The 27488-nt window shown below is 43.2% G+C and overlaps 1 protein-coding gene across 1 annotated transcript; it reads right to left on the reverse strand.

Annotated features, from left to right (window-relative positions):
* Positions 1-1120: 1120 nt before the first annotated feature.
* LOC126234330 (uncharacterized) lies at positions 1121-27488 on the reverse strand. The gene is made up of 3 exons (XM_049943015.1): positions 27399-27488; positions 17473-17634; positions 1121-1566 (listed from the first exon to the last, which is right to left on the reverse strand). Exons 1-3 carry the CDS (start codon positions 27445-27447, stop codon positions 1178-1180), a joined length of 600 nt encoding a protein of 199 aa, XP_049798972.1. The 5' UTR covers positions 27448-27488; the 3' UTR covers positions 1121-1177.

A 27488-nucleotide genomic window follows, 5' to 3' on the forward strand; every position in this document is an offset into this window, starting at 1 on the left:
TTCCATAAATTTCATCTTTGAAGATTTTTTATTCACTTGTAAATAACTAACTTTTATGTTAGTGTCTAAGTTAATTTTACTTGTCCCTTTGCTCAAAAGCGGGTTGCATATACTGCCAATAGCCCACCAGCTGCCGATATGAGGTGAGGGGGGATGAAATAACAATAAATACACTACAAAACACAAACTTAATGTATCTTTGTTTGGTTTAATATATACTGCCCTTGAAGGCGGTCTGCAAGGCCGAAATTGGCCTACTGCGTGAGTTCTAGGAAAGCGAATGCATGTAAGCAACAGCAGAGATGAATACTTTACAATGCCTTCAATAAACATACGACTACGGTACACCACTTGAAGAAAATGATCAGGAATAGTTTATCATTCAAAAATGGTTCAAATGGCTCTGAGCACTATGGGACTTAACATCTGAGGTCATCAGTCCCCTAGACTTCGAACTACTTAAACCTTTCTAACCTAAGGACATCACACAGAAGCATGCCCGAGGCAGGATTCGAACGTGCGACCGCAGCAGCAGCGCGGTTCCGGACTGAAGCGCCTAGAACGCTCGGCCACAGTGGCCGGCAGTTTGTCATTACTTAAGATGTATTGTAGGAATGTCGTGAAACATTTATTACCATATTCAGCAAACTTGTAGCTGTTTGTGTCTTTCAAAACATGGTTCAAATGGCTCTGAGCATTATGGGACTTAACTTCTGAGGTCATCAGTACCCAAGAACTTAGAACTACTTAAACCTGACTAACCTAAGGACATCACACACATCCATTCCCGAGGCAGGATTCGAACCTGCGACCGTAGCGGTCTCGCGGCTCCAGACTGTAGCGCCTAGAACCGCTCGGCCACTCCGGCCGGCTTTGTGTCTTTAATTTTTAATTGAGTTGTACTTTGCTGACTCATAAAACAATAATTTTACAAAACAAAATTTTAATGCAACACATAATACAATTTGTCAAAGTAATCCAGCTGTGCTTCAACTACAGAATGAAGCTTACTTTGAGGTCAATGTCTGATAACAAATTGAGACTGAGAGCAGACCTAGAAGTTTTTGGACCTTTTCTGTGAGCAGTGAGACAGCTGGCCATATTATTCGAAATAGGTAGCGTGAACAGTGAATAACATCGAAGTCTGCAAACCCACTGCGTCCTTAGCGTCTCGTATCTAACTGCCGCGACGGGTAGACGTGGCCTCATAGCTAAGAGTGTACGTCAGTCCAATAGCTATTCCAGATCCATCGATCCTGGAATCGATGACGGAGTAGTCGGAGAGGTTTCTCGCAGTGTACCACGGGTAGATACCGTCCTTCTTGAAGACGATGTTGACCGTGTACTCGTAGCCACCAGTCGAGTAGAAGTAGTGCTGGACCGGGGGCGCGCTATTGAGCGTGGCGTTCCACAGCGGGATGTCCAGCTCCTGGCCGAAGCTGACGGTGCCGTTGAAGGAGCCGGTCGCTACCAAGTACGTCTCGTCCTCGGATGAAACCCTCCCGATTTTCTTCTCGTACACGAGGAGGTCAACCTCTTCATCGTATGTTCCATCCGTTCCTGGATCTGTCAAGCAACAAAGGAAGTTGTGAGCCTGAGATGCTATTTGTCATGAGCAGTTTTAAACATTTTTATTTGGCGGAAAATCTCATATATTTTTGCATAAAAAAACAGGGAGTGAGAGAAAGGTGCATTTACAATAAAGCGCCAAAGAAACTGGTATAGCCATGCATATTCATATACAGAGATATGTAAACAGGCACAATACGGAGCTGCGGTCGGCAGCACCTTTATAAGACAACACGTGTCTGGCGCAGTTGTTAGATCGTTTACTACAGCTAAAATGGCAGGTTGTCAAGATTTAAGTGAGTTTGAACGTGGTGTTATAGTTGGTGCACGAGCGATGGGACACAGCATCTCAGAGGTAGTGATGAAGTGGGGATTTTCCCTTACGACCATTTCACGAGTGTAGCGTGAATATCAGGAATCCGGTAAAACATCAAATCTCAGCCATCGCTGCTCCCGGAAAAACATTCTGCAAGAACGGGATCAACGACTACTCGTTCGACGTGACAGAAGTGCAGCCCTTCCGAAAATTGCTGCAAATTTGAATGCTGGGCTATAAACAAGTGTCATCGTGCAAACTACGAAACATCATCGGTATGGAATTTCGGAGCCGAAAGTCCATGCGTGTGACTGCACGACACAAAGCTTTACGCCTCGCCTGGGCCCGTCAACACCGACATTGGACTGTTAATGTGCCTGACGCAGATGTTGGATCGGTTACTGCCGCTACGATGGCAGGTTATCAAGATTTAAGTGATGAGTTTAAACGTGGTGCACGATAGAAAGCTGTACGCCTCGCGTGGGCCGTCAGCACCGACATTGGATTGTTAAAAACTGGAAACATGTTGCCATGTCGGACGAGTCTCGTTTCAAATTGTATCGAACGGATGGACGTGTACGTGTATGGAGATAACCTCATGAATCTATGGACCCTCATGACAGCAGGGGACTGTTCAAGCTGGTGGAGGCTCTGTAACGATATGGGGAGTGTGCAGTTAGAGTGATGTGGGACCCCTAATACGACTCTGAAAGTGACACATACGTAAGCATCCTGTCTGGTCACCTGCATCCATTCATGTCCATTATGCATTCTGACGGACTTTGGCAATTCCAGCAGGACCATGCGACACCCCACACGTCCAGAATTGCTGCAGAGTGGCTCCAGGAGCACTCTTCTGAGTTTAAACACTTCCGCTGGCTAGCAAACTCCCCAGACACGAACATTATTGAGCATATCTGGGTTGCCTTGCAAAGCACTGTTTAGAAGGGATCTTCACCCCCTCGTACTCTTACGCGTTTATGGACAGCCCCGGAGAATTCATGGTGTCAGTTCCCTCCAGCACTACTTCAGACACTAATCATGCCACGTGTTGCGGCACGTCTGCGCGCTCGTGGCAGCCCTACGCAACGTTATAGGCAGGTCCACCAGTTCCTTTGCCTCTTCGTTGTATAACGTACACACTGCGCAACACACATTTCTCGAAATCCAGTAATTAGGACCCATAGTGACGCAATAGTTTGAAATGTGGCTCAAAAGTCCCTGCAATATTCAGCGTGGCGCCCTGCTACGTCACAGTCGGGCTCGGCGGCGCTTCTAGTAGCTAGGTGTCGATCCATGTGAAATAAAGACCACAGCTCAGTATTTCATGTTTGTTGTAAGGTGGGTTAATGATGTCGCATTGGCACCAAATTTCACAAAAATTCTGCACAGTGCCATCGCAGATTTGACAAACGATGGTACGGTCGTCATACCATCTCTTACTCACATTCTATCCCCTTTCTTGGCGCCTCTACGATGGAGATCATAACTGCGACACCCAGCATTGAAACCACGGAGTACAGCAGGACGTCGTTCTTTACAACTTTTAACACTGCTGATGTTCTTAGAGAACATCGTGAAGCTCCACCTCATGGAAGGTGATCTGACCCCGTTTTGATGGATCGCAACCGCAGCTTGTGCTCTGGTATAGTAGTGGAACCTCTAGGGACCTTTCAAAAACTTTCGACTAATGTGATCTGAAGCAGCAGTGGTTGTTTATGCTTTTTCAGCACTCCTGTTTCGATCTTGTGGTGTGATCATAGAGGGGTGGCATTGACACATGTGTGAATAAAACATCAAAGGGCCCCTCTAAGCCGGCCGCGGTGGCCGTGAGGTTCTGGCGCTGCAGTCCGGAACCGCAGGACTGCTACGGTCGCAGGTTCGAATCCTCCCTCGGGCATGGGTGTGTGTGATGTCCTTAGGTTAGTTGGGTTTAAGTAGTTCTAAGTTCTAGGGGACTTATGACCTAAGATGTTGAGTCCCATAGTGCTCAGAGCCATTTGAACCATTTTTGGTCCCTCTAAGACCCCACCCTGTAACACCATAGCTCTAATGCTGTACTGATTTATTTTGCTTTTGTTTCATTTAATGTTACATCATTGAGTATCTATAAATGTGTTTGAATCGATAACATAAAATTGTATACCCCTTTCTTTGTACCAACTTTGATGTAATGATTTGATTCTATGCAATGTAGTGTATCTGTCATATACAGGGTTATTACAAATGATTGAAGCGATTTCACAGCTCTACAATAACTTTATTATTTGAGATATTTTCACAATGCTTTGCACACACGTACAAAAACTCAAAAAGTTTTTTTAGGCATTCACAAATGTTCGATTTGTGCCCCTTTAGTGATTCGGCAGACATCAAGCCGATAATCAAGTTCCTCCCACACTCGACGCAGCATGTCCCCATCAATGAGTTCGAAAGCATTGTTGATGCGAGCTCGCAGTTCTGGCACGTTTCTTGGTAGAGGAGGTTTAAACACTGAATCTTTCACATAACCCCACAGAAAGAAATCGCATGGGGTTAAGTCGGGAGAGCGTGGAGGCCATGACATGAATTGCTGATCGTGATCTCCACCACGACCGATCCATCGGTTTTCCAATCTCCTATTTAAGAAATGCCGAACATCATGATGGAAGTGCGGTGGAGCACCATCCTGTTGAAAGATGAAGTCGGCGCTGTCGGTCTCCAGTTCTGGCATGAGCCAATTTTCCGCGGGCTACGCGTGAAACTTGCCCGCACGCGTTCAACCGTTTCTTCGCTCACTGCAGGCCGACCCGTTGATTTCCCCTTACAGAGGCATCCAGAAGCTTTAAACTGCGCATACCATCGCCGAATGGAGTTAGCAGTTGGTGGATCTTTGTTGAACTTCGTCCTGAAGTGTCGTTGCACTGTTATGACTGACTGATGTGAGTGCATTTCAAGCACGACATGCGCTTTCTCGGCTCCTGTCGCCATTTTGTCTCACTGCGCTCTCGAGCGCTCTGACGGCAGAAACCTGAAGTGCGGCTTCAGCCGAACAAAACTTTATGAGTTTTTCTACGTATCTGTAGTGTGTCGTGACCATATGTCAATGAATGGAGCTACAGTGAATTTATGAAATCGCTTCAATCATTTGTAATAGCCCTGTACATTCTTTGTCCCATTTGGAGGGAACAAAACTTACTGTATATAATTGTAATTTCAGTGTGAATAATTTTTTGTAGAAATGTCAATACGTGCTAATTTTCTGTTTTATTTAATGTGTTTGGTTGCTGTTATGTAAACTGCTGACCTTCACTTAGGATTCTTAGTTATTCTGTGTGTAAAATTTGTTGTGGTTACCCTCGGGAACGGAACGGTGTAGAGCGTGCAAATTGTGGTTGGCCTAGGTAGAAAAGGTGGAACAAGAGTCAGTCGGAGACGAGCTACCAAACTGTGCACTGCCATGTAAATGTTGCATATTGCGCTGGTTCCGAGAGAGGCTTTTCCTGCTACTTTCCAGTGCCTCGGATGGATGGATAAACAGCTGGAACGGTTCTGGAATTGGTATTCATCATCGCCACCAAGAAGGGCCAGAGTCCAGCAATTCTGCCTGAAAATCCACCTACCAACATGCAGTTGCCACCACATTGCGCAATCACTGTAATGGAGTACTATAATAATGTACAGTGAAGGATCAGCTTATTGCGTGTTTTAGTGTGCACAAATATAAGGTAACTTATAACTGAATTTATGTACCTACCTTGATTTTTTTTCCTTATCACAACTCCTCTCAGGTTCCTCTCCATTTGAACTATGATTACCGAGTGTCCTACTTTGTGGAAAAAATAAAAGCCTCAAAAGTAGACAGGTAATTACATAATGTTGTTTGATCTTTGATGAGAAGGGAATATTCAGGTTTACCGTGGATTTGGTGAAATTGTGGGAAGCAATAAATGTAGTTTTGTAAAGTTTTAAAGTCACCTATTTAATCATTTATCTGAAAGTAGGAATCTGTGGTAATAAAGACAATTTGCTGTTTCTTTTATAAATTAAAGTTCTTAAAATTGAGACTTATAAAGTTTTGCTTAGCTAATGATCATAGGGCTACTTGTAATAAATTCTTAAAGGTGAGTCAGTTTCTTGCAATTTTGTCAACATTGTGTTACACTATAGTAAAAGTGGAAAACTGCAATAGTAGAAAATTATATGTTCATGATTGCTAAGTGTTTGTCTCTCTTGTGTATTGGAAATGCATATTAATAGTATAACAGGATCCACAGTTTGTCTATTATGCTAATGCTAGGTAACAAGTAATGGGAAGACCACTATTTATGAAAACCATAATTTCTTTATTCAAAAGATAGTGAGAAGCAACCTGTTAGTGGATTCCAATTGACTTTCATTTTAAATAGTAAAGTATTTCATTGAAAGAGACTTAACCTATGTCCAATTTATGATCCTGCAGTGAATGTTAATAGTAATGTTATAAAGACCATTCAGTTTGAACAAGCTCTGAAAGTAATAGTGTGTTTCGGTATCTGTTAAATTTTTGCCAATAGTTTGTACTGCTCTAGTTGTTAGCTTCAATCTTACGGTAAACATATGTATGTGTTAGAGTTCATAGCACTCGCGTGTGGCCAAGTCTAGGTTGTGTTTGTCCGTTGAAGTTACTCATACCTATTTTCTTAAACGAGAACGTTAATCTTTCTCTTGCCTAATTAGGCTGGCGACCGTTTTCCTTATTCTTTAAATAGTATAGCTAGGCAAAGTATTGTTTGTTACTGTCTGAATATTTACGTAATTCTGACTTTCATTTCCGAGAAGCCATCTCCGTTAGGTACAACTCGGTCAACACAACAAAATTCCTCTCAGAGGGTAACACTGCTCTGTTGCTTTATACCATAATTGCTTTAACAAGATAGCTTTATTTCATGACCTGCCTCCAACTTTTAAGTTATGGTATAGCAGTAGCGGACGGTAGTGTTATAACCCCTTCTCCCCCTTCCCTAGTTCCAGAACACCCTTGGTGCCACTTGGTGCGCTCCTTTGTTGGGCAGTTTAAAAACGTTCTCGTACAGACGCAACCATTCACCTGATACGTAAGTGCCGGCGCAACAGACATCCCTTTCGACACCGCTTAGATTTCACATGTGGCCAGCAGGTGCTAGTTCAAAGACCTTTCAGCTGAAGTGTGCCGAATTGATAGTCTTTTAGACCAGCGTCTAAGAATCTGTGAATGGCTGTGTCTGCACAGGGACATTTTTAAAGTGCCCAACAAAGGCGTGTAAGTGGCACTGAGAGTGTTGTCGAACTGGGGGCAGAACTTAGAGGAACCCTTTGTGTCCCACACACACCGCGATCACGCCACAGAGCGGCGCTAAATAGAAGGGCTGGAAAGGCGTAAATGCCCTTCGCTCCTTCACATCACGTTCAAATTTCGTCGATTGATTTTGAAAGGTCTCTATGGGTTCAGCCCCGTACACCAGAGCAAAAATTGTGGTTTCGTTACATTCCAGAGATGTCAGCTAACCTTCAGTGTGGTTGCAGCTCCAGGGTTTTCTTAGAGAAGGGTTGAATCGTACAGAGTGTGTCTGCAGCGTCAAAGGTTGTCGAGAACGTTGCACATTGCACTGCCACCTGCCTTTTTTCTTTATTTATTTCTTTATTTATTTTATTTTATTTATTTATTTATTTATTTATTTTTTGTGCGCGGAATTTGAGGATATCAACAGTCTAAGGTAATGGTTTCATTGGCGACCTTTATGCCACCCCGCTGAAACCTTTTCGTCTCGCTTCTGAGCGACGATGTATCTTAGGTGTTTCCCTCGGGCGTTCGTAATAAAACCGCGTGGCTACAATGCTGGGCGGACGACGGTTCACCGCGCGAGATTAGCCGAGCGGTCCAGGGCGCTGCAGTCATGGACTGTGCGGCTGCTTCCGGCGGAGGTTCGAGTCCTCCCTCGGGCCTGGATGTGTAGGCTTAGGGACTGATGACCTTAGCAGTTAAGTTCCATCAGATTTCACACACATTTGAACATTTTTTGACGACGGTCTAATCCCGCTTCCGGCCATCCTGATTTAGGTTTTCCGTGATTTCCCTATATAGTTTCAGGCAAGTGCCGATATGGTTCCTTTGAAAGGGAACGGCCGACTTCCTTCCCCATCCTTCCCTAATCCGTCGAGACCGATGACCTCGCTGTCTGGTTTCCTTCCCCAAACAACCAAACCAAACGCAATGCTCGTCGACGTTGTTCTGACCTCCACCGGAGAGGCGTTAAGAGAAGCTGTCAAATGTCGATAAGCGAGGGTGTGCCGACCTCCCATCTTGTGACACGTCCACGGTGGTGTTGGACAGAATTGAGGTGAAATTTATGTGAATGCGTGGTGTCTGTTCTTTTGGACGTGAGTGACACACTGTATGTAAATTGAATGTGGAGGTGGAGTGGGGAGTGCGGAGGGGAGGGGGGGAGGGTGAGCTTCGGGGGAGGGAAAGAAAGGAAATGGAAGGGTTTAGCGACGCCAGCTGCATCAGGATTTTACGCAGTCAGCGGCGACGAGTGAAAATGTGTACTGGACCGGGATTCGAACCCAGGATCTCCTGCTTACTAGGCAGTTGTGATAACCTCTGTTCTGGCGTAACCACAAGGGCAGGAATGAAGAGGAAGCACGCAAGACCAGAGAAGGCGGTGAGGCGACGTCAGCCAATAGCCCGCTGACAAGAACCGCGCCAAGACAGGAGCGATCTCTTGTAGGGAAGCAGCCTACTCACGCCTTATAAAATTCTCATCAGTCTTTCCATTGTGTGCCAGCCTAGTCCGCTGTAACTAGCTCTGACGTCATAAATGTTGCGCAATACTTTAAAAATCAAGTAAATAACCTGAAACGTTTCTAGCATGTCAGGAGTAATACTAAATCAATATGTGTTGAATATCAGTTCAATAACTTTAACCATTTTCGAAATTTGGACGTTTTTCTGTAAAAATCATTGGCGCAACAGAAAAGAGCTAGAGACTTAAAAATTTATATTTAGATTCCTTTTTCATAATAATTTAGTAGAAACAGTATTCTGGATATCACAAATTAAAATTTTTGTTGAAATTCATGATTTCCTGGTTTTTGTCTTAGAAATTAAGGAAGCAAGATAGATTAAGTAGGCGAATAAATAAGGCTAGGATGTTTAAATTTAAGTAGAAGGGAGATCCGCTATAATCATAAAGATGTGAGAAGTTTCAACTGAATAACTATAAAACTATAGCGATAGCGTATCTCCAAAGGGCAAGTTCAGAGCTCGTCTACTGCGTGTAGTGTAATTAAATTAATTCTCTCGCCGAAAATAATTTACTTAGCCACGTCAGACTTTTATTATGATTACTTACCTGTGTGCTGATTGCACATTTAAACTGAGAGCTTCATCGGCCATCAGCAAAGGAAGCAATGATTTATTCGATAACTTAAAGTGGTGCATTACTAGCCCAGCGGCTAGTCGGGAGAGCCGATTTGATCAGGCGTCCCCTTCGCCGTCCGCACCGCGGCTTTACATATAAGAATGCTGCGGGAGAGAGGAAGGCCCCAGTTCTCTCCACACGCTGGCTAGCGCACCATCTGTGCCGGGAGTCGCGTCGCGTTGGTATCATTGCTATAAACAGCCTCGGATGCCATAATAAGTTACTCGGGATACGCGTAACCATGAAATCGTTTTCGAGTGAAGTGTTAATTCTGGGATGACTTTAATGATATATCTCCAGTTTGCGTATGTCGTATTTTCACATGCCGCCGCGGGACAGACATTCTACCATTATTTAGTGCGGCGTTTGATGAACATTATCATCAAATTATGGCGAGCATTCAGTTAACATTTAATTTGAACAGTTATAGTTGTATCAGCGCATTAGACTCTGAACTGCTATGGTAGTTGGATTGTGTGGATTCTTTTTGGTCTGTGACTTTCAGAATAAATTGAACATTTTTAGAGAATCGTTTTTGATTATGAATCCCAGACAATCTCCTAATTCCTCAGAGCTATAAGCTGTAGCTATAAATGTATTTCTCAGATGAAGTGGGCACTAGGAATTCTAATTACAGGCTTCACGTTTTGCTAATCACTTTCTGGTTGCCAATATTGTAGTTAGACAGCCAGTGTTGAGAACGGCAAACAACAGCATCAAATAAATAATAGGAACACTTAAATATAGCAAATTATTCCACCCGCCGCCCCACATATGGTGCACCGGCATGGAAATGCATCTACATCACAAAACATTCTACATTTAAATAACAACATAAATTCCACCAGCCGCCTCACAATTGGTGCATCGGCCAGGAAATGCATCTTTTCTACATTACATTCTTCATTTAAATAACAACATTAAATTCCTCCAGCCGCCCCACACTCTGCAAGAAGTGAATATAAGCGCCGCTCCTGCCAACCTCAGCCAGACATTAGTGGACAGTACTAGCACGGCCTAGCAGAGAATGATATCAGTTATTAGTGATCCATATCCATTGCTTGTATGGACATTGTCTACAGCGAATAACATTTATGTTGGCTGTCGCCCATCGCTTGCGACACTATTGTCAATTCAAGTTAAGTATTGTGAGTCTGCTTTATTGAAATAAAACTACTAATGTTATTTGCTTGATTTGTTGTATAGCATTCCGAGAACGCAGTATCCCTTGGCACCATATACGAGACAAGTGGGCAAGACCCCAGAACCTCTGCACCATCTGGAAGACAGTGTTTATCGCATCTTTGAGGACTGTCTCGACACGCCTCTCGGCGGACCCACCTTCCCACCTAGCGCCAACTATTCGCAGTCCCTGTCCCTGTCGGACGTATATGTGCATCCGCACTAAAAGAAGGTGGATTCTTGCCCATTGAATTGAATCAGTAACATGAATGTGTGGTGTCTGTTCTTTCGAACTTGTGCAAAAGAGCGGGCACCCGCAGCTGTGATACATTATTTGTAAATTGAAGGTGGAGGGGCGAGAAAGGAAAGAAAAGGCAAGGAACTAGTGGTGTCAGCTGCATCAGAATTTTACGTGGAATCAGCGGCGACGAGTGAAAATGTGTGCCGGGCTGGGATTCGAACACGGGATCTGCGGCTTTCTAGGCAGTTGCTTTAGCCATAGCACACATTCAGTGTAACTGATCCGCGTTGATGGGCAAGAATTTAAAATCTTCAGATCGAATGCACATTTACGTCCAATCTCCTGCTTGAATCTCTTAGTAGCGAGCGTAGAGGACACGGACAAGGACTGCAGATAGGCTATGCTAGGTGGCAATGTGGGTCAGTCAAGAGGCGTGCGGACATAGTCCACGCAGAAAGGATAGATACTGTGTTCCGAGTGGCGCAATTGTTAACGCAACTGCCTTGTAAGTCCGAGATCCCGGGTTCGAATCCCACTCCGACACACATTTTTGATCGTCGCCGCTGATTTCGCGTAAAATCCCGATGCTGCTGACATCACTAGTCCCTTTCATTTCCTTTCTCCCCTCCACCTTCAGTTCACACATGTATTGAAATTTAGTGCCAACGTGATGCCGTTAACCCATCTCAAATAAGCTTCTTAGCTCTAGCATTTTTTTCGAGTGTGACGTCAGACACCCTGCTGTTTGAAGCCTCGCCGAGCCCAGGGCTTGCAGAGTACAGATCGAGGGCGCCACGCTTTTGCACTATTGCAGAGGAAGGTTGTAGGTATATTTGGGCCAAATTTTACAATTCTGCGTCACAATGGGAGACAATTACGATGTTTCGAAAAAGTAACCCTTTAATTGTGTTGCGCAGTGTATATTAAAGATGAGAATGATTTTGGAGTTAGGGCGCGCAACAGAATGGTCACTGACCCTTACAACATGCAAATCTCGTTGTCTGAACGTTCCCCATACATGCCAAACTGCTACGACGATTCCTCAGTAACACACATTTGCAGTTTTATTCAGAATTTCTGGCTATGGCCTCAGAAATACTTGACAAAATCAATTTATCAATTACTTTCTCGTGTAATAAAATCTACCAAATTTTAGGATGCACTAAACTGCGATACGTAAAATACTCAGCTCACTGTTTCCATGGTGGGTGATTAATTATTGGTGAGTTTGTTGCATCCACGTTGCATAAAAATTTGCTTTAAAACTGAGCGAAGACACTTAAAAGGTTTCTTTTTTTTCTATGAAAGTGAAGGGAATTTACTGTCGCAGTTATAAAAGTTTGGGGAGGCATTATAAAACAATTAATGAATAGCAACACTGTTTCAAAAACAATTTCATTTTTCGAAGAGGGCTTACTTGCATGCAACGAAAGAGGTCACTGAGTAACCCTGTCTGTTTTATTGAGCGAGGTACCGTAGTGGTTAGCATGCTGTACTCGTATTCGGGAAGACGGCGGCCCAAACCCGCGTCCGACCATCCTGATTTAGGTTTTCCGTGATTACCCTAAATCGCTACAGGCAATCTCCGGGACGATTCCTTTGAAAGGACGTGGCCGATTTCCTTTCCCATCCTTCCCTAATCCGATGGGACCGATGACCTAGTTGTTTGGTCCCCTTCTCCAAATCAATAAACAAACCAACCAACCAACCAGTCAACAGCTCAACCTAGAGGTGTCATTCAACAGGTCTGAAAGGACTGCGATCAATTGGAATTACGATTATCGTTATATTATCTAGTCCTTTCAAAGATCGTATGTGACAGTATGTAATGGAAAATATTAGTAAACTATACTCTTTACGACGTTTCATATCCGATATTGAAGATCTAAGAAAAAAGTTTCAATTGATATATGGTGCTATAGACAGAGCACTTAAAAAAAAAAAAAACAAGAGTGGTGACAGTGCCAAGGTTGTCGCGTAGTTATTAGAATTGGAAAGAAGAGACCTACTGAAACACTGATCATTAAATTCGAAAGAAGAACGGTTGGACACATTCTTAGAAATCAATTAAGGAAATAATGGATCAGACATGAAGTAAGGAAACTGCAATAAATGAAAAGACAGAACAAAAGTTCAACTGGAGGATGTGTTAGTTGACGACCAGTTTGGCTTTAGGAAGGTAAAAGCACCAGAGAGGCAATTCTGACCTCGCGGTTCATAATGAAAGCAAGACTAAAGAAAAATAAACAAACGTTCATAGGATCTGTCGACCCTGAAATAGCGTTCGCCGGTGTCAAATGTTGGAAGACGATCGAAATTCTGAGAAAGATAGGGGAGAGGCAGGTAATATGCAATATGTACAAAAGCCAAGAGGGAACAATAAGAGTGGAAGACCAAGAACGAAGTTCTCAGATTAATAAGAATGTAAGAGGAAATGTAGTTTTTCGCCCCTACTATTCAATCTATACATCGAAGAAGCAATGATGAAAATCGAAGAAAGTTTCAGGAGTGCAATTAAAATTCAAGGTGAAACGATAGCAAAGATACGATTCGCTGATGACACTGCTACTCTCGATGAAATTGAAGAATTTCAGGATCTGTTTAACGGAATGAACGGTCTGTGGAGTACAGAATACGTATGAAGAGTAAATCGAAGAAAGACGAAAGTAATGAGAAGTAGCAGAAATGTGAACATCGAGAAACTTAACCTCAGGATTGGTGATCACGAAGTAGATGAAGTTAAGGAATTCTGCTACCTAGGGAGCAAAATAATCCAAGATGGGCGGAGCAAGGAGGACATGAAAAGCGGCCTAGCTCTAGCAAAAACGGCTTTCCTGGCTTACTAGTATCAAACATAGGCCTTAATCAAACAATGGAAACTCCGGGTAGGAATAACAACAATGTAGGAAAATATAGATTGCTACATGTCGTAAAAATGACACATCAAGTTGCAGACAGGCACAATTAAAAGACACTCACATACAGTTTTCGGCCACAGCTTCGTCAGTAAAGAGTGATACACACACAACATAACGTTCACACACACACACACACACACACACACACACTCACAAACGCGCACGCGCACACACACGGACAATCAAGCACACCTCACTCACACACGACCGCCAACTCCAGCACCTTGGGCCGGAACACATCATTTAGGATGCAAGCAGCAGTCTGGATGGGGCGAGGAAAGGGAAAGGGAAAGGTGAATAGAGTACAGGTGGGGAGAGAGACGAACGCTGTCTGATGGAGTGTGCAGGGAATAGATTGCCAACAGGCGCAGGGAGGTGGAGAAAAAAGGAACAAAAAAGGAGATGAGCACAGGCAAAGACTGCCGGATGCGTTGGCAGAGAGCTGCAAATAAATAGGGTGGGAGATGACAATGGGCAGGAGATGATAGGACAGAAGGGGTGGAAACTTGTGTGGAGGGTGTGGGGAAAGTGTGTTACCATAGATTGAGTTCGGGGTAATTATAGGAGCGGAGAATATGTTGTAAGGATAGCTCCCATCTGAGACGTCCAGAATAGCTGGTTATGAAGGGAAGGACCAAGATGGCTTGGGTGGTAAAGTACCCATCAAAATAGCCCGCCCGGTTGGCCATGCGGTCCAACGCACGGCTTACCGGGCGGAAAGGAGCGCCTTGTCCCCAGCACGAATCCGCCCGGCGGATTTGTGTCGAGGTCCGGTGAACCGACCTGTCTGTGGATGGTTTTAGGCGGTTTTCCATCTGCCTCGGCGAATGAGGGCTAGTTCCCCTTATTCCGCCTCAGTTACACTATGTCGGCGATTGGTGCGCAAACAAGTTCTCCACGTACGCGTACACCACCATTACTCTACCACGCAAACATAGGGGTTACACTCGTCTGGTGTCAGACATTCCCTGGGGGGTCCACCGGGGGCCGAACCGCACAATAAACCTGGGTTCGGTGTGGGGCAGTGGAGGGATGAAGTGGACTGCGGTAGTCGTCGTTGGGTTGTGGAACACTGCAGCTGCGGCAGGGACGGAGCCTCTCCGTCGTTTCTAGGTCCCCGGTTAACATACAATACAATACAATACCCATTAAAATCCAGTGTGCTATGTTCAGCTGCGAGCTGTGCCACAGGGTAGCCTACTTTCCTCTCGGTCACAGTTCAGCGGTGGCTGCTCGTCCTGGTGGACTGCTGGTTGGTAGTCATACCAATGTAAAAAGCTGTGCAATGATTAAAGCAGAGCTGGTAAATGACACGGCTGCTTTCACAACTAGCTCAGCCCCTGATGAGGTAGGATGAACCTGTGACAAGACTGGAAGAGGAAGTGCTGGTTGGGTGGATTGGGCAGGTTTTGCACCTGGGCCTTCCGCAGGAATATTATCCCTGTGACAAGGGATTGGGAATGGTATAGGGATGGACAGGAAGTTGTGGAGGTTGGGTGGGAGACAGAACACCACTTTAGGACGGGTGGGAAGTATCTTTGGTAGGATACCCCTCATTCCAGGGAACCCCGCTGCTCTCGGTCGTTACGTGAAGGCCATGGAGGAGGTAATGCTTCAGATTTGGTATTCTCGGCACATTATTGACATGTGGATCTCGGAATAATGAATTCCTTACAGATATCCGAAATGGAACGTGCCATGCATCTAGTTGTTACTACCATTTCGCGTTCAGAGTCTGTTAATTCACGTCGTGTGGCCATAATCACGTCGGAAACCTTTCCACATGAATCACTTGAGCGCAAGTGACAGCTCTGTCAACGCAGTGCCACGTTATAGCTTGTGTAGGCAATACTGCCGCCATTTGCATACGTGCATATCGCTATCCCATGAGTTTTTTTCACGTCAATGTATACCAGACCCCCAGGTTATCGCTTCCATAGGAATCACAGTGTAACGCCGGAAATGCATATCATCCTATTTCCATCTAGTGTACTATAATTCTTTTTCCTTATTTTGTTACCTGAAGATATGACATTTCTGTGTCTTTATATATTGTAATTGTTTTAATATATATATATATATATATATATATATATATATATATATATATATATATATATATATATATATATATATGCATTTATGTCGATGTAAAATTGGTTTGTTTTGTAAATACTAATTGTATTTTTACGCTGGGTCTTGCCTAGGGAAAACTTTGTTATCGAACGAATACATCGATAGGTCGTGTGGAGAACCAAAGTGTTTAGGATCTTTGGTAGCGTTAACTCTGCCGCGTGGAGCGCGGGCAGAGAGAGAGTCTGGCTGGAGGAGGGCAGTGGAGCAGGTGTGTTGTGTGACGCTCCCGCGACTTGCCGCGCTTTCGGGGTTTGGCAGCATGTAATTGTGCTCGACTTGCTATGTTAGTTTCTGACATGGTGTCGCGGATGGGAAGCGTTAGCTGGCACACATCAAGAGCCCGTTTCGGCTGGAGACCGTGTCGAGAAGAAGGCGCGCCAACATCCAGCTTCTGCAACAGCGACGGCCGACAATGAGTGACTGTCGCCACCTCCTCGATCGACGGCTTCAAACCTTCAATCAACCAACAAGGAAGACTGGTAGCACGTAAAGTTTTAGAACTGTATGGCAGACCTCAGCTTTTCAAACTGTTAAATTTTTCTCACTAAATTACAGCAACGTAGCATGAACCTTTGTTGCTCATTGTCCCAATTGCATTACCAAGCAGGGTCCCTTCCTTTTCCGGAATGAACCCGAGTGTCGTTGGAATTCAAACGCCAGCATTTAAGTAATATCATTCGATTTCACTGCTTTAATTTCAAAGTTCAGTTAAGGTATTCATAGCTGGCTACAAAATTTGATTACACAAGCACAAATTAAGAGTGCGATTTTTGTTACCATATTTTACCTTACCTGTGACTGCAGCTCAGCTTGGTACGTACTAAAATTTACTATTGTTAATTGTTCAGAATCATTTAATTCAAGTTCAAAGTTAAATCTCTTATTTCTAAATTGCGTAGATTCAAGTAGCTTTTGAAATTATTGTTGAGGTAGCCCAAGATTAACCTTATTTTATTGAATTTCGTAGTGCTTCAGAAACAAAGTTCACTATTAATTTCAGTCACTAAATTAACTTTCGATTTTCCGGTTTTATTAATTCTTTTGCTAAATTAAGTCAGAGTGTAGCGAAATGTATCAGTTCTGACAAACATTCAGTTTTCACACAAGATGTGTCAACCTTCAGTTGCCACGCTTTTAGTGCTAATTATATGTGCACTAATCTTTCATTTTCAGTTATTATAGTAGTTGTCCATAGGACTGGCGACCGAAATTTTCCCCAAATCTCAAAAATCTAATTAACGCCAGTTAATTGTTAACGTAACGACCGCACATTTACTTTCTTTATTAATTTTACCCTTTTCCCAAAATTAATTTCCACCAATTTCATTTGCATTTTTCCTTTCATTTAGATGTAACCCTGTCCTCTCTATTTACCGACAAATTAACTTCGGTGACGATTGCTTTTCCCAAATTTCCACGCGGTTTAGTTTTTCACTGTCATTAAGGTCTATAAGTGAGGGGGAAGGTTACAACAGGGACAAGATTAGAGTAAGTACAGCCCGCCCAGAGACTTTTAACCAATCTTTTTTCCCAATCTACATACGTGGAAGGCCTTACTTAACTGATGGGGTATCAATCTCACAATCTGTGGATCTATCGTCTGGCACTTAAATACTGTGCCACTGAGCCCATAACGACTGAATGCTTTTCACGTACTCTGAAGTCAGGATCTATTTCAACAGTGCCTACCTGAGCTGCAGAAGGTGATTTGTGACGGAATGATGATGGACGTCAGGATGGCTTCAGAGTAGAATCTCCACGTCTCATTGATGGGTCCTGAGGTGGAACTGTAGAGAAGATCGAAGTCTTTGGGGTCGCGCACCACTTCTGCGTAGCGCGGGTAGTACGCCACTACAACACCAAGAGCACACTTGTCATCTCAATTGGCGAAATGTCAAAGCTGCACCCTGTAAACATGACTTGAGAAATTTCAGAACTTTTGTAAACTACATGTTCCTTCTGCGTTACATCATTTCACTATTCCGCGGCCGATCAACCCCTGGAATCCCTCGCAATCTCACACAATATCCATACAGCCCGCTTTGATAATGAATTGCTGACAATATTTTGCGTCATAAGTGAGTGTGTTGGCTGTACATACGAACAGAATCACACCATCTCTCATTGCCTGTTTCTGGGTGTGATGCTCTGTCTCTTTACCCTCTTTGTGTGCGCTTAAATTTTAAAGTAAATAAATAAATATGACCCACGTGCTATTAACTAGTAAGACAACTTTAACTATGTTGTATGTAGGTGCAAAGTATGTAAAATTAAGATCTGCAACACAATTTTCACGAAACAAAGTTAGTTGTCTCCAGGGTATTATTAAATTCGAAGACTGGTGGAACAACCACTCTGTTAAGTGGTTTTGAAAGCGACTCGAGCCCAGAATATAGCAGGAACTTAAATCGCTGTATAAAAATTAAATAAACTAAAACAGCTGGTGAAAGAAACACAGACTGTCCTCAGCTAAAAGTTAAATGAAAACCGGTCGCTTACCGAATGACAGCTAAACCGAATCTAACCGAAATATTCTGAATTCAACTTCGTCAAAGCGAGTCAAAGCCCAGCCTCATTGTTCAGAATCAGAGTCCCAAACCGACAATCAGCCTGGTGCTGAATTAGAAGTCCAGCTACTGACGACCCGGAAAACGTCTACCTTTCTGTATGGAGATGGCTGGAAAACCGCTCAGTCTCACACCAACACATTACGAACACTCTCCTGACCACTCTCCTGCATCAACCGGATCGTGTCGAACACTATCCCAAAGCAGGCGGTCGCCTTTAAATAGCCTTAGTCCATCACTTCGCCGAAAATCTCACATTTAGGTCACTTAATGAGTTTCGTAGCTTCAACAGCCTATTTTACATATTTTGATACATTGTGATTCTGAATGCACCATTAGATACACGCTAAAATTATAGTCCAAATCGATATATCGATATATTACATTTAATTCTAAGTGCAATAGTTCATCCAGTACTTAAGTTTAAATAATTACAAAAACTTCGCTGCAGTGCTTGAAAACAGATCAGATATCCGTTCCGTTAAATATTACAACGGACTTTTACTGCTCTTTCCAGTGCATTAACCGTAACTGAAATATCCATGATAGTTCACGAGTTACTAGCGAAACTCCGGAAAGTTATTGACAAATAATGAAACCCATAATAAAAAATATAAATTTTAAGAGCAAAAGGTTGAATATTCTGTGTAACATACTCCACCAAAGCATACTTCCCTGCTCGATGTGTACTTGTCTTGTACCATAAGATACACAAATTCTCAATTAAAAGGAATTAAATTGCGTTTCATGGTTTAATTAAGCATGCTGCAAATCATTTGGTTGTGTAAATAAAAGCACCTCACCGAGAACCACAGCTTGTGTGTTCGATCTCCACTGTACATGACATAATAAACAAGATATTAAACACTTTCTGAACGACAATTGCAAAAGCTTTCTATGTGCTGTATCTTTTTAATTATTCAAATTACAGTTGATATCTGCATAATTGCAGAATCAATGCGCTCCCATCTTCAGGGGGGACGTACGCGAAAGCGACCAAAACTGGGAAATTTTTGTTGGGTTCTCAGTTACTATATGGTACTGAAATTTCAATTCCTGAATATTACGTTTCAGTTCCACTCCTAAGTGTGGTAAAAATAATAATTAACAAAAGCTTGGGCTGGGCCACGCCCCTTTGTTGTTCTGTAATTCTTCGTTTTTGCCGTTATTTTCTTGCAGTTTTATTAAGTCACAATGTGGGGAATATTTCGATGTTTAGCAGACACAGAACTTCTACAGAAGTGCGTGCATGGAAAAACTCAAAATTCTACGGAACGTTATAACACTCTGACAGGAAAACCATGCCCCAAGAGAACATTTGTTTCCACAATTGCTGTTGAAGTTGCAGCATATGGTGCTTGTTTAGTTTTTAACTGTTTTAATTTTGGGGCCGGCCGGGGTGGCCGAGCGGTTCTAGGAGCTTCAGTCTGGAAACGCGCGACCGCTACGGTCGCAGGTTCGAATCTTGCCTCGGGAATGGACGTGTGTGATGTCCTTAGGTTAGTTAGGTTTAAGTAGTTCTACGTTCAAGGGGACTGATGACCTCAAAAGTTAAGTCCCATAGTGCTCAGAGCCATTTGAACCATTTTAATTTTGGGGACTACGGACTCTAAGGAGGCCAGGATTTGATTCAGGCGTTTACAAACTGTCAATATTGAAGAAAATCGATAATAGGAGAATTTATGCAACTGATATTATAGTTACTCAGTTCTAAAATCAGGTTAACCTAACAGGACAAGCAAAGAAAAGACTGCTTGATGATGAAGAGGAGAATGCTTTTGGATTGCGCTAGTCCAGCCAGATAAGGTAAGACCTCATGCAAACACTGTCAAATCTTTGATTCAGGTTTCCGTAACACACATTTTTGCAACTTTATGTATCTTTCCCTCACAAACCACTGACATTATAGCAATTAAATTTGGGATGCAATTTGTCAATACTATAATGAAATATGCTGTGGTTCTCACAAACGACTGACATTATAGTACTGAAACGCAGTACTTAAATTTGGCGTGCAATTCTTCAACACTAGAATGAAACATTCTGTGACAGGAATCTTCTTTTATTACAATAGTAAGGCATTTATGTAAAAGAAAAGCTCTAGGACGTGATATTTTTTTACAGAAATTTTGTGAGTTGTAAAAATCTAGCAAAAGAAGATATCAATATTCTGTTCGACAGACATATGTAATAATGATGCATCGAACTTAGTACAAAAATACATTAATTTCGTTTTGGCAGATTTTTCAGAGAGGGAACATTTTCACTCACCTTGTCGAAAAAATTTCAGTTCTTTTTAGTTAAAAAGTGTAATTTCAATCAGCATGAAAACGCATATGTGTATTCACGTAACATTCCTTAACAGCTATGACAAATCTAGTTACAGTGCCTTGAAATCTTTGGACTTCATAAGGCTTTTTTTTTCCTTCGAGGTACTGCAAATCTGCATACGTTCCCCCTTGCCCTATCACCCCTCTTCACCCGTTTACATTATATGAGTGCAAATATGAACCATAAGTGAGAAGCTGTTGTGTATGCCAAGAGCGGTTCTGACGTCACATCCGCCCATTTTCAAACTTCGACCTCCGAGCAACAATGGGGCCGCCACCCCTAAAAAGGGGAGACCACGACGTTGGGATCACAGATTTACTTCAGACTTTGTAGACCTTTAGTATGCCATTAAAGCAACATAACGTGCACGTAGTAAGATGCACTACTCTGGCAATTCCGAGAAAATCTCAAGAGAAGTTTTACGAGTCTGTTACGTGGCTAATGTACGAGAGTTGGAACTTAGTGGCAACTATTTATTCACAACCGATACAAAAGAGTCACAAGCTTACACCTGTTACTGTCCTTCAAAGTAGTCACCAGCTTTGTGTAGAAACCGTTGCCAGCGATGTGGAAGGCGTAGTATACCGTTAGCAGAGCCTGTTCTGTTTATGGTGCGAATGGAGCGGTCTACTGCCTGTCTAATATCTGGAATACTTCTGAACCGAATGCCACGAAGTAGTTCCTTTATCTTCGGAATCAAATCAAAGTCACAAGGACTTAAGTCCGGGGAGTATGGTGGATGGTACAGCACTTCCCAGTCCCCTCGACCGAACAGAGCAGCCACAGCCTGCGCTGTATGCGCCCGCGCATTGTCGTGCAAAATGATGGATGGGTTGCGCAGAAAGTGTCGCCACTTCTTTCGCAAAGCTGGTCGCAGGTGATGCTCCAAAAACGAACAGTAATATTGTGCATTGACGGTCTGCCTTGGAGGAGCGTAATGCGTCGGGGTAACACCATCACAGTCGTACACGAGAATCACCATAACTTTAGACCGCTCCATTCGCACCATCAACAGAACAGGCTCTGCTAACGGTATACTATGCCTTCCACATCGCTGGCAACGGGTTTTACACAAAGCTGGTGACTACTCTGAAGGACAGTAACAGGTGCAAACATGTAACTCTTTTGTATCGGTTGTGAATAAATAGTTGCCGCTATTTAAGTTTCAACCCTCGTATCTGTGCGTAGAAGTCGGACGTTAGAGTACACAATGGTCAAGTGGTTAGCGTTCTAGCTTTGTAAAATAAACGTTTACGTTACGTCGCTTCGACTCACGCTCGTACTTCATTTTTAATCCACATTAAATTATCGCAAGAAAGTGAAATTTTTCAAAATGTCAATGAGGTGTGTTTTCCCTCAGAAACTCTGAACATTCCCTGTTCATGCGGGAAAACTGCATTCATTCGATGTACTAGACGCCGTCTTGGTTATGTTTTCTATGTCTGTATGATAAATACTACATTGCAACGTGTGATCTCAAGAGTAATTGTACATTACTCTTGTGATCTATGGCATTTTGATTTACTGTATTACTGAATAAATTCGTTCGTGTCATTATTTATCGCGGTTGGACTTGGGCTTTCCAAGCATGTCCTTCGTCCTTGAAAATTTAATTAAAAATAGTAAATGCTCAATTAACATACGAAAATCACTAAAATTACTAAAAAATAAGTTTTAGAAGGATTCGGACTGGCCTTCGTGCACCACCCTCCTGCCCAACGCGAACGCTAACCACTACAGCACAATGACTTCTTACGGTCAGAACCTTCGCACATATACACTCAAGGGCCAAAGAAACTGGTGCACCTGCCTAATATCATGTAGGGCCCCCGCGAGCACGCAGACGTGCCGCAACATGACGTGGCATGGACTCGACTAACGTCTGAAATAGTGCTGGAGGGAACTGACACCATGAATCCTGCAGGGTTGTCCACAAATCCGTAAAAGTACGTGCGTATGGAGCACTTTTGTGAACAGCACGTTGCAAGGCATCCCAGATATGCTCAATAAAATTCAAGTCTGAGAAGTTTGGTGGCCAGCGGAAGTGTCTAAGCTCAGAAGAGTGTTCCTGGAGTCACTCTGTAGCAATCCTGGACGTGTGGGGTGTCGCGTTGTACGGCTGGAACTGCTCAAGTCCGTCGTAATGCACAATGGACATGAAATGATGCAGGTGATCAGACGGGATCCTTACGTACGTCTCACCCGTCAGAGTCGTAACTAGACGTGTCAGACGTCCCATATCACTCCAACTGCACACGCCCCACACCACTGTAGAGCCTCCACCAGCTTGAACAGTCCCCTGCTGACATGCAGGGTCCATGGATTCATGAGGTTGTCTCCGTACCCGTACACGTCCATCCGCTTGATACAATTTGAAATGAGACTCGTCCGACCAGGCAACATGTTTCCAGTCATCAACAGACGAATGTCGGTGATGAAGGGTCCAGGCTGGTCGTAGAGCTTTGTGTCGTGCAGTCATCAAGGGTACACGACAGGGGCCTTTGGCTCAGTAAGCCCACATCGATGATGTTTCGTTGAATGGTTCCTATGCTGACACCTGGTTGATGGCCCAGCATAGAAATCTTCAGCAATTTGCGGAAGGGTTGCACTTCTGTCGCGTTGAACGATTCTCTTCAGTTGTCATTAGTCCCGTTCTTGGAGGTTTTCTTTCCGGCCGCAGCGATGACGGAGATTTGATGTTTTACCAGATTCCAGATATTCACGGTACACTCGCGAAATGATCGTTCGTGAAAATCCCACTTCATCGCTACCTCGGAGATGCTGTGTCCCATCGCTCGGCGCCGACTACAACACCACGTTCAAAATCACTTAAATGTTGATAACGTGCCTTTATAGCAGCAGTAACCGACCTATAGACTGCGCCAGACATTGTTGTCTTATATAGGCGTTGCCGACCGCAGCGCTGTATTCTGCCTGTTTAAATGTCTCTGTATTTGAATACGGATGCCTATACCAGTTTCTTTAGCACTTCATTGTAGATCAGCTACATAATTGACGCGTAAAACTTCTCTTGCGATTTTCTCGGAATTACACCTTACTGCTTGCGCTTTATGTTGTTTTAATGACTTACTAAATGTGTACAAAGTTTGACGAAAATACGTGATCCCAAAGTGGCGGCCTCCCTTTAATGAGTACACGTGACCGCAGGTACCCAGCAGCAGGTGCGTCCCACACTTCATCCAGGTCTGACGCTGTTCGCCAGGGGTCCGCGTCGCGAAATCCGTCGTGTCACAATTTTCAAATGATTTGTGTCTCCTCAAATAAGCTCTATAATCTTTGTATTCGATAATTCAGCATGCGTAGACAAGGAAGTAAAAGTGGAACATAACTGTCTGAAAGTATATGAGGATACTGAACGAGTAATGCAGTAAGGGGAGATGAAAACCTAATAGTCATGGGAGACTGGACTGCAGTCGTAGGGGAAGGAGTAAAAGAAAGGGTTACGGGAGAATAATGGCCGGACGCTGTGGCCGTGCGGTTCTAGGCGCTTAAGTGCGGAACCTCGCTGCTGCTACGTTCGCAGGTTCGAATCCTGCCTGGGGCATGGATGTGTGAGATGTCTTTAGGGTAGTTAGGTTTAAGCAGTTCTAGGTCTAGGGGACTGATGACCTCAGATGTTAAGTCCCATAGTGCTTAGAGCCATTTGAACCATTTGGAGAATAATGGCTCGGTACAAGGAATGAGAGAGGAGAAAGACTAATTGAGTTCTGTAATAAATCTGAGCTAGTAATGAGGAGAGGGTGTACTTGGAAAGTGCCGGGAGATACCGGAAAATTTCAATTAGATTACATCATGGTCGGGCAGAGATTCCGAAATCAGATTCCGAGTCATAATGCGTACCCAGGAGCAGATATAGACTCAGATCACATTTAGTAGTGATAAAGAGTGGGCTGAAGTTGAAGCGATTAGTCAGTATGAATCAATGCGCAAAGAGCTGGGACACGGAAGTAGAATGTAAAGAAGGGATACGCTTCAAGTTCTCTGAGGCTATAGATACTGCGATAAGGAATAGTGTAGTATGCAGTGGAAGAGGAATGCCTGTCTCTAAAAACTGCTATCACAGAAGCTGGAAAGAAAAACATAGGTACAAAGAAAGTAACTGCGAAGACACAATAGGTAAAAGAAGAAATACTGTAGTTGATCGATGAAAGAAAGAACACAAAAGTGTTCAGGGAAATTCACGAATACGGAAATACAAGGCACTTAGGAATGAAATAAATAGGAAGTGCAAGGAAAGCAAGGCAAAATGGTTACATGAAAAATGTGAAGAAAAAGAAATGACTTTCGGAAGGACTGACTCAGCATACAGAAAAGTCTAAAGAACCTTCGGTAAAATTAAAAGCAGGGTTGATAATATTAAGAGTCCAACCAAATTCCACTGTAAAATGCAGAGGAGAGAGCGGATATGTGCATAGAGTACACTGAAGGCCACTAGGAGGGGGAAGACTTGTCCAGTAACGTGATAGGAAAAGGAACAAGAGTCGATATGGAAGAGATACGGAATCCAGTATTAAAATCAGAATTTAAAAGAACTTTGGGGGATCGAATAACGCAGAAGTGATAGGTAACATTCCAACGGAATTTATAAAATCATTGGGAGAACGAAACGACTACTAACATTGGTGTCTAAAATGTATGTGTCTGGCTATATACCATCTGACTTTCGGAGAAACACCATCCACACAACTCCGAAGATTGCAAGAACCAAAAAGTACGAGAATTATGGCACACTCAGACTAACAAAGTTGCTGATAACAATAACGTACGGGAGAATGGGAAATAAAATTGAGGTGTCTTAGATGGGGACCAGTTTGATTTTGGGAAACTTAAAGGCACCAGACTGGCAGTTGTGACGTTGCGGTTGACAATAGAAGTAAGACTGAGGAAAAACCGAGACACGTTCGTAGAATCTGTCGACCTGGAAAAAGCGTTCGACAGTGGCAAATGGTGCAAGATGTTCGAAATTATGATAAAATAGGTGTAAGCTATAAGGAAAAAACAGGTAATATACAATATGTACAGAAGCCAAGAGGGAACCACAAGAGTGGAAGACCAAGAGCCAAGTGTTCGGACTAAAAAGCGTGTAGGACACCCCTCCTGTTTAATCTACGGTGGAAATAAAGAAAAGGTTCAATTGTGGGATTAAAATTCTAGTTGTAAGGATATCAATTATAAAATTCGCTGATGTCATTGCTACCCTCAGTGATAGTAAGGAAGAATTACACGATTTGCTGATTGGACTGAACAGTCAAATGTGTGTAGAATATGGATTGAGAGTCAAAGAAAGACAAAACTAATGAGAAGTGGCAGAAATGTGAAGAGCGAGAAACTTAACATCAGGACTGGTGATCAAGAAGTAAAAGTTAAGGATTTCTGCCATGTACGCAGAAAAATAACTCATGTCGGTCGGAGCAAGGAGGACATAAAAAGTGGAATAGCACTGACAAAAAGGGCACTCCTAGCAAAGAGAGGTCTAGTAATATCAAACATAGGTCTTAATTTATGGAAAAAATTTCTGAGAATGTACGTTTGGAGCAAAGCATTGTATGGTAGTTAAACATGGACTATGGGAAAACCGGAAAAGAAGAGAATCGAAGCATTCGTGATTTTGTGCTACAGACGAAAGTTGAAAATTAGGTGGACTGATAAGCTAAACAATGAGGAGGTTATCCGCAGAATCGCGCGAGGAAACGAATATATGGAAAACACTGACAAAAAGAAGGGACAGGAAGGTAGGGCATCCGTTAAGACATCATGGAATAACTTCCATTGTACAGAAGGAAGCTGTAGAGGGTAAAAACTGTAGAGGAAGACAGAGACTGACATACACCCAGCAAATAATTATGGATGTAGGCTGGAAGAGCTACTCTAAGATGGAAAGGTTGATACAAGAAGAATTCGTCTTAGCCCACATCACAGCTTCTGAAGACTGATGACTCATTTAAGATTAAATAAATAAAAGAATCGCGCTGTACCCTGTGGCAAACTGATGGAAGGATGCCAGTTTGGCGAAAAGTTGGAGGACGTTACTTGCGTAACTTACTTGCGTTACTTGCGAGGTTATGTTACGGTAGGGGGGGGGGGGGGTGTTATTAGAGGTTAGGTTGTGTTTCTCTTATGGTACTTAGGAAAACGCAAAATGCAAAAGGACGTGAACACATCTTACAGCATTGTGCACAGAGTACTGTAGAGCAACAGTTCGGAAGTGATGACTGTTTGTTTGAGCATGATAATAAATCCTCTTATTAAACAGCGTCTGTGAGGCAATAATTTGTGGGAAACAACATCTCGAATTGAACTTGCCTGTCCAGATTCCTGACCTGAACTCAATTTAACATCTTCAGGAGGAGTTAAAACGTCGATTTCGCTCTATAATTCATCGTGTGGTTTCGGCTCTTGAGGGAGAACGAGCTCCCAGTCCTCCACCACCTCATTGAAAGTGTTCCCAGTAGAGCTCAAGCCATCATAAAGGTGATGGGTGGACAAACCCAACATTAATGTCCATGACTGGTGTTGCATTCTTTGGATCAGATGCTGCATATTGGTTTAACATTTCATAGTATTATTTGTTGCGATAAACGTTCCAATTCAACTCTCAGAAAATATAATTTCGTAAAGCTTACCCATCCAAAACTACCCTACAGTGTAACATGAAGGAACACCTTCGATCCATTAATAGACTCGTCTCTCTCTTACCAGATCCTGCAGCTGCCAACAGCAAATTGAGCACCAAACTCTTCATCATTGCGGCTGGAGATGGATACTTGACAGATACCGGTCTACGGC

The sequence above is a fragment of the Schistocerca nitens genome, chromosome 2 (genome assembly GCF_023898315.1).
Source record: "Schistocerca nitens isolate TAMUIC-IGC-003100 chromosome 2, iqSchNite1.1, whole genome shotgun sequence".
Lineage (NCBI taxonomy): Eukaryota > Metazoa > Arthropoda > Insecta > Orthoptera > Acrididae > Schistocerca > Schistocerca nitens.

Bases quoted from the DNA above. Each gene is read 5' to 3' on its own strand.
- LOC126234330 (XM_049943015.1), bottom strand. From the start codon at position 27,447: ATGATGAAGAGTTTGGTGCTCAATTTGCTGTTGGCAGCTGCAGGATCT. The intron at 17,635-27,398 runs GTAAGAGAGAGA...TTGGTGTTGTAG, and splicing joins GTTGGCAGCTGCAGGATCTG to TGGCGTACTACCCGCGCTAC. The intron at 1,567-17,472 runs GTAGGCACTGTT...GTTGCTTGACAG, and splicing joins AATCACCTTCTGCAGCTCAG to ATCCAGGAACGGATGGAACA.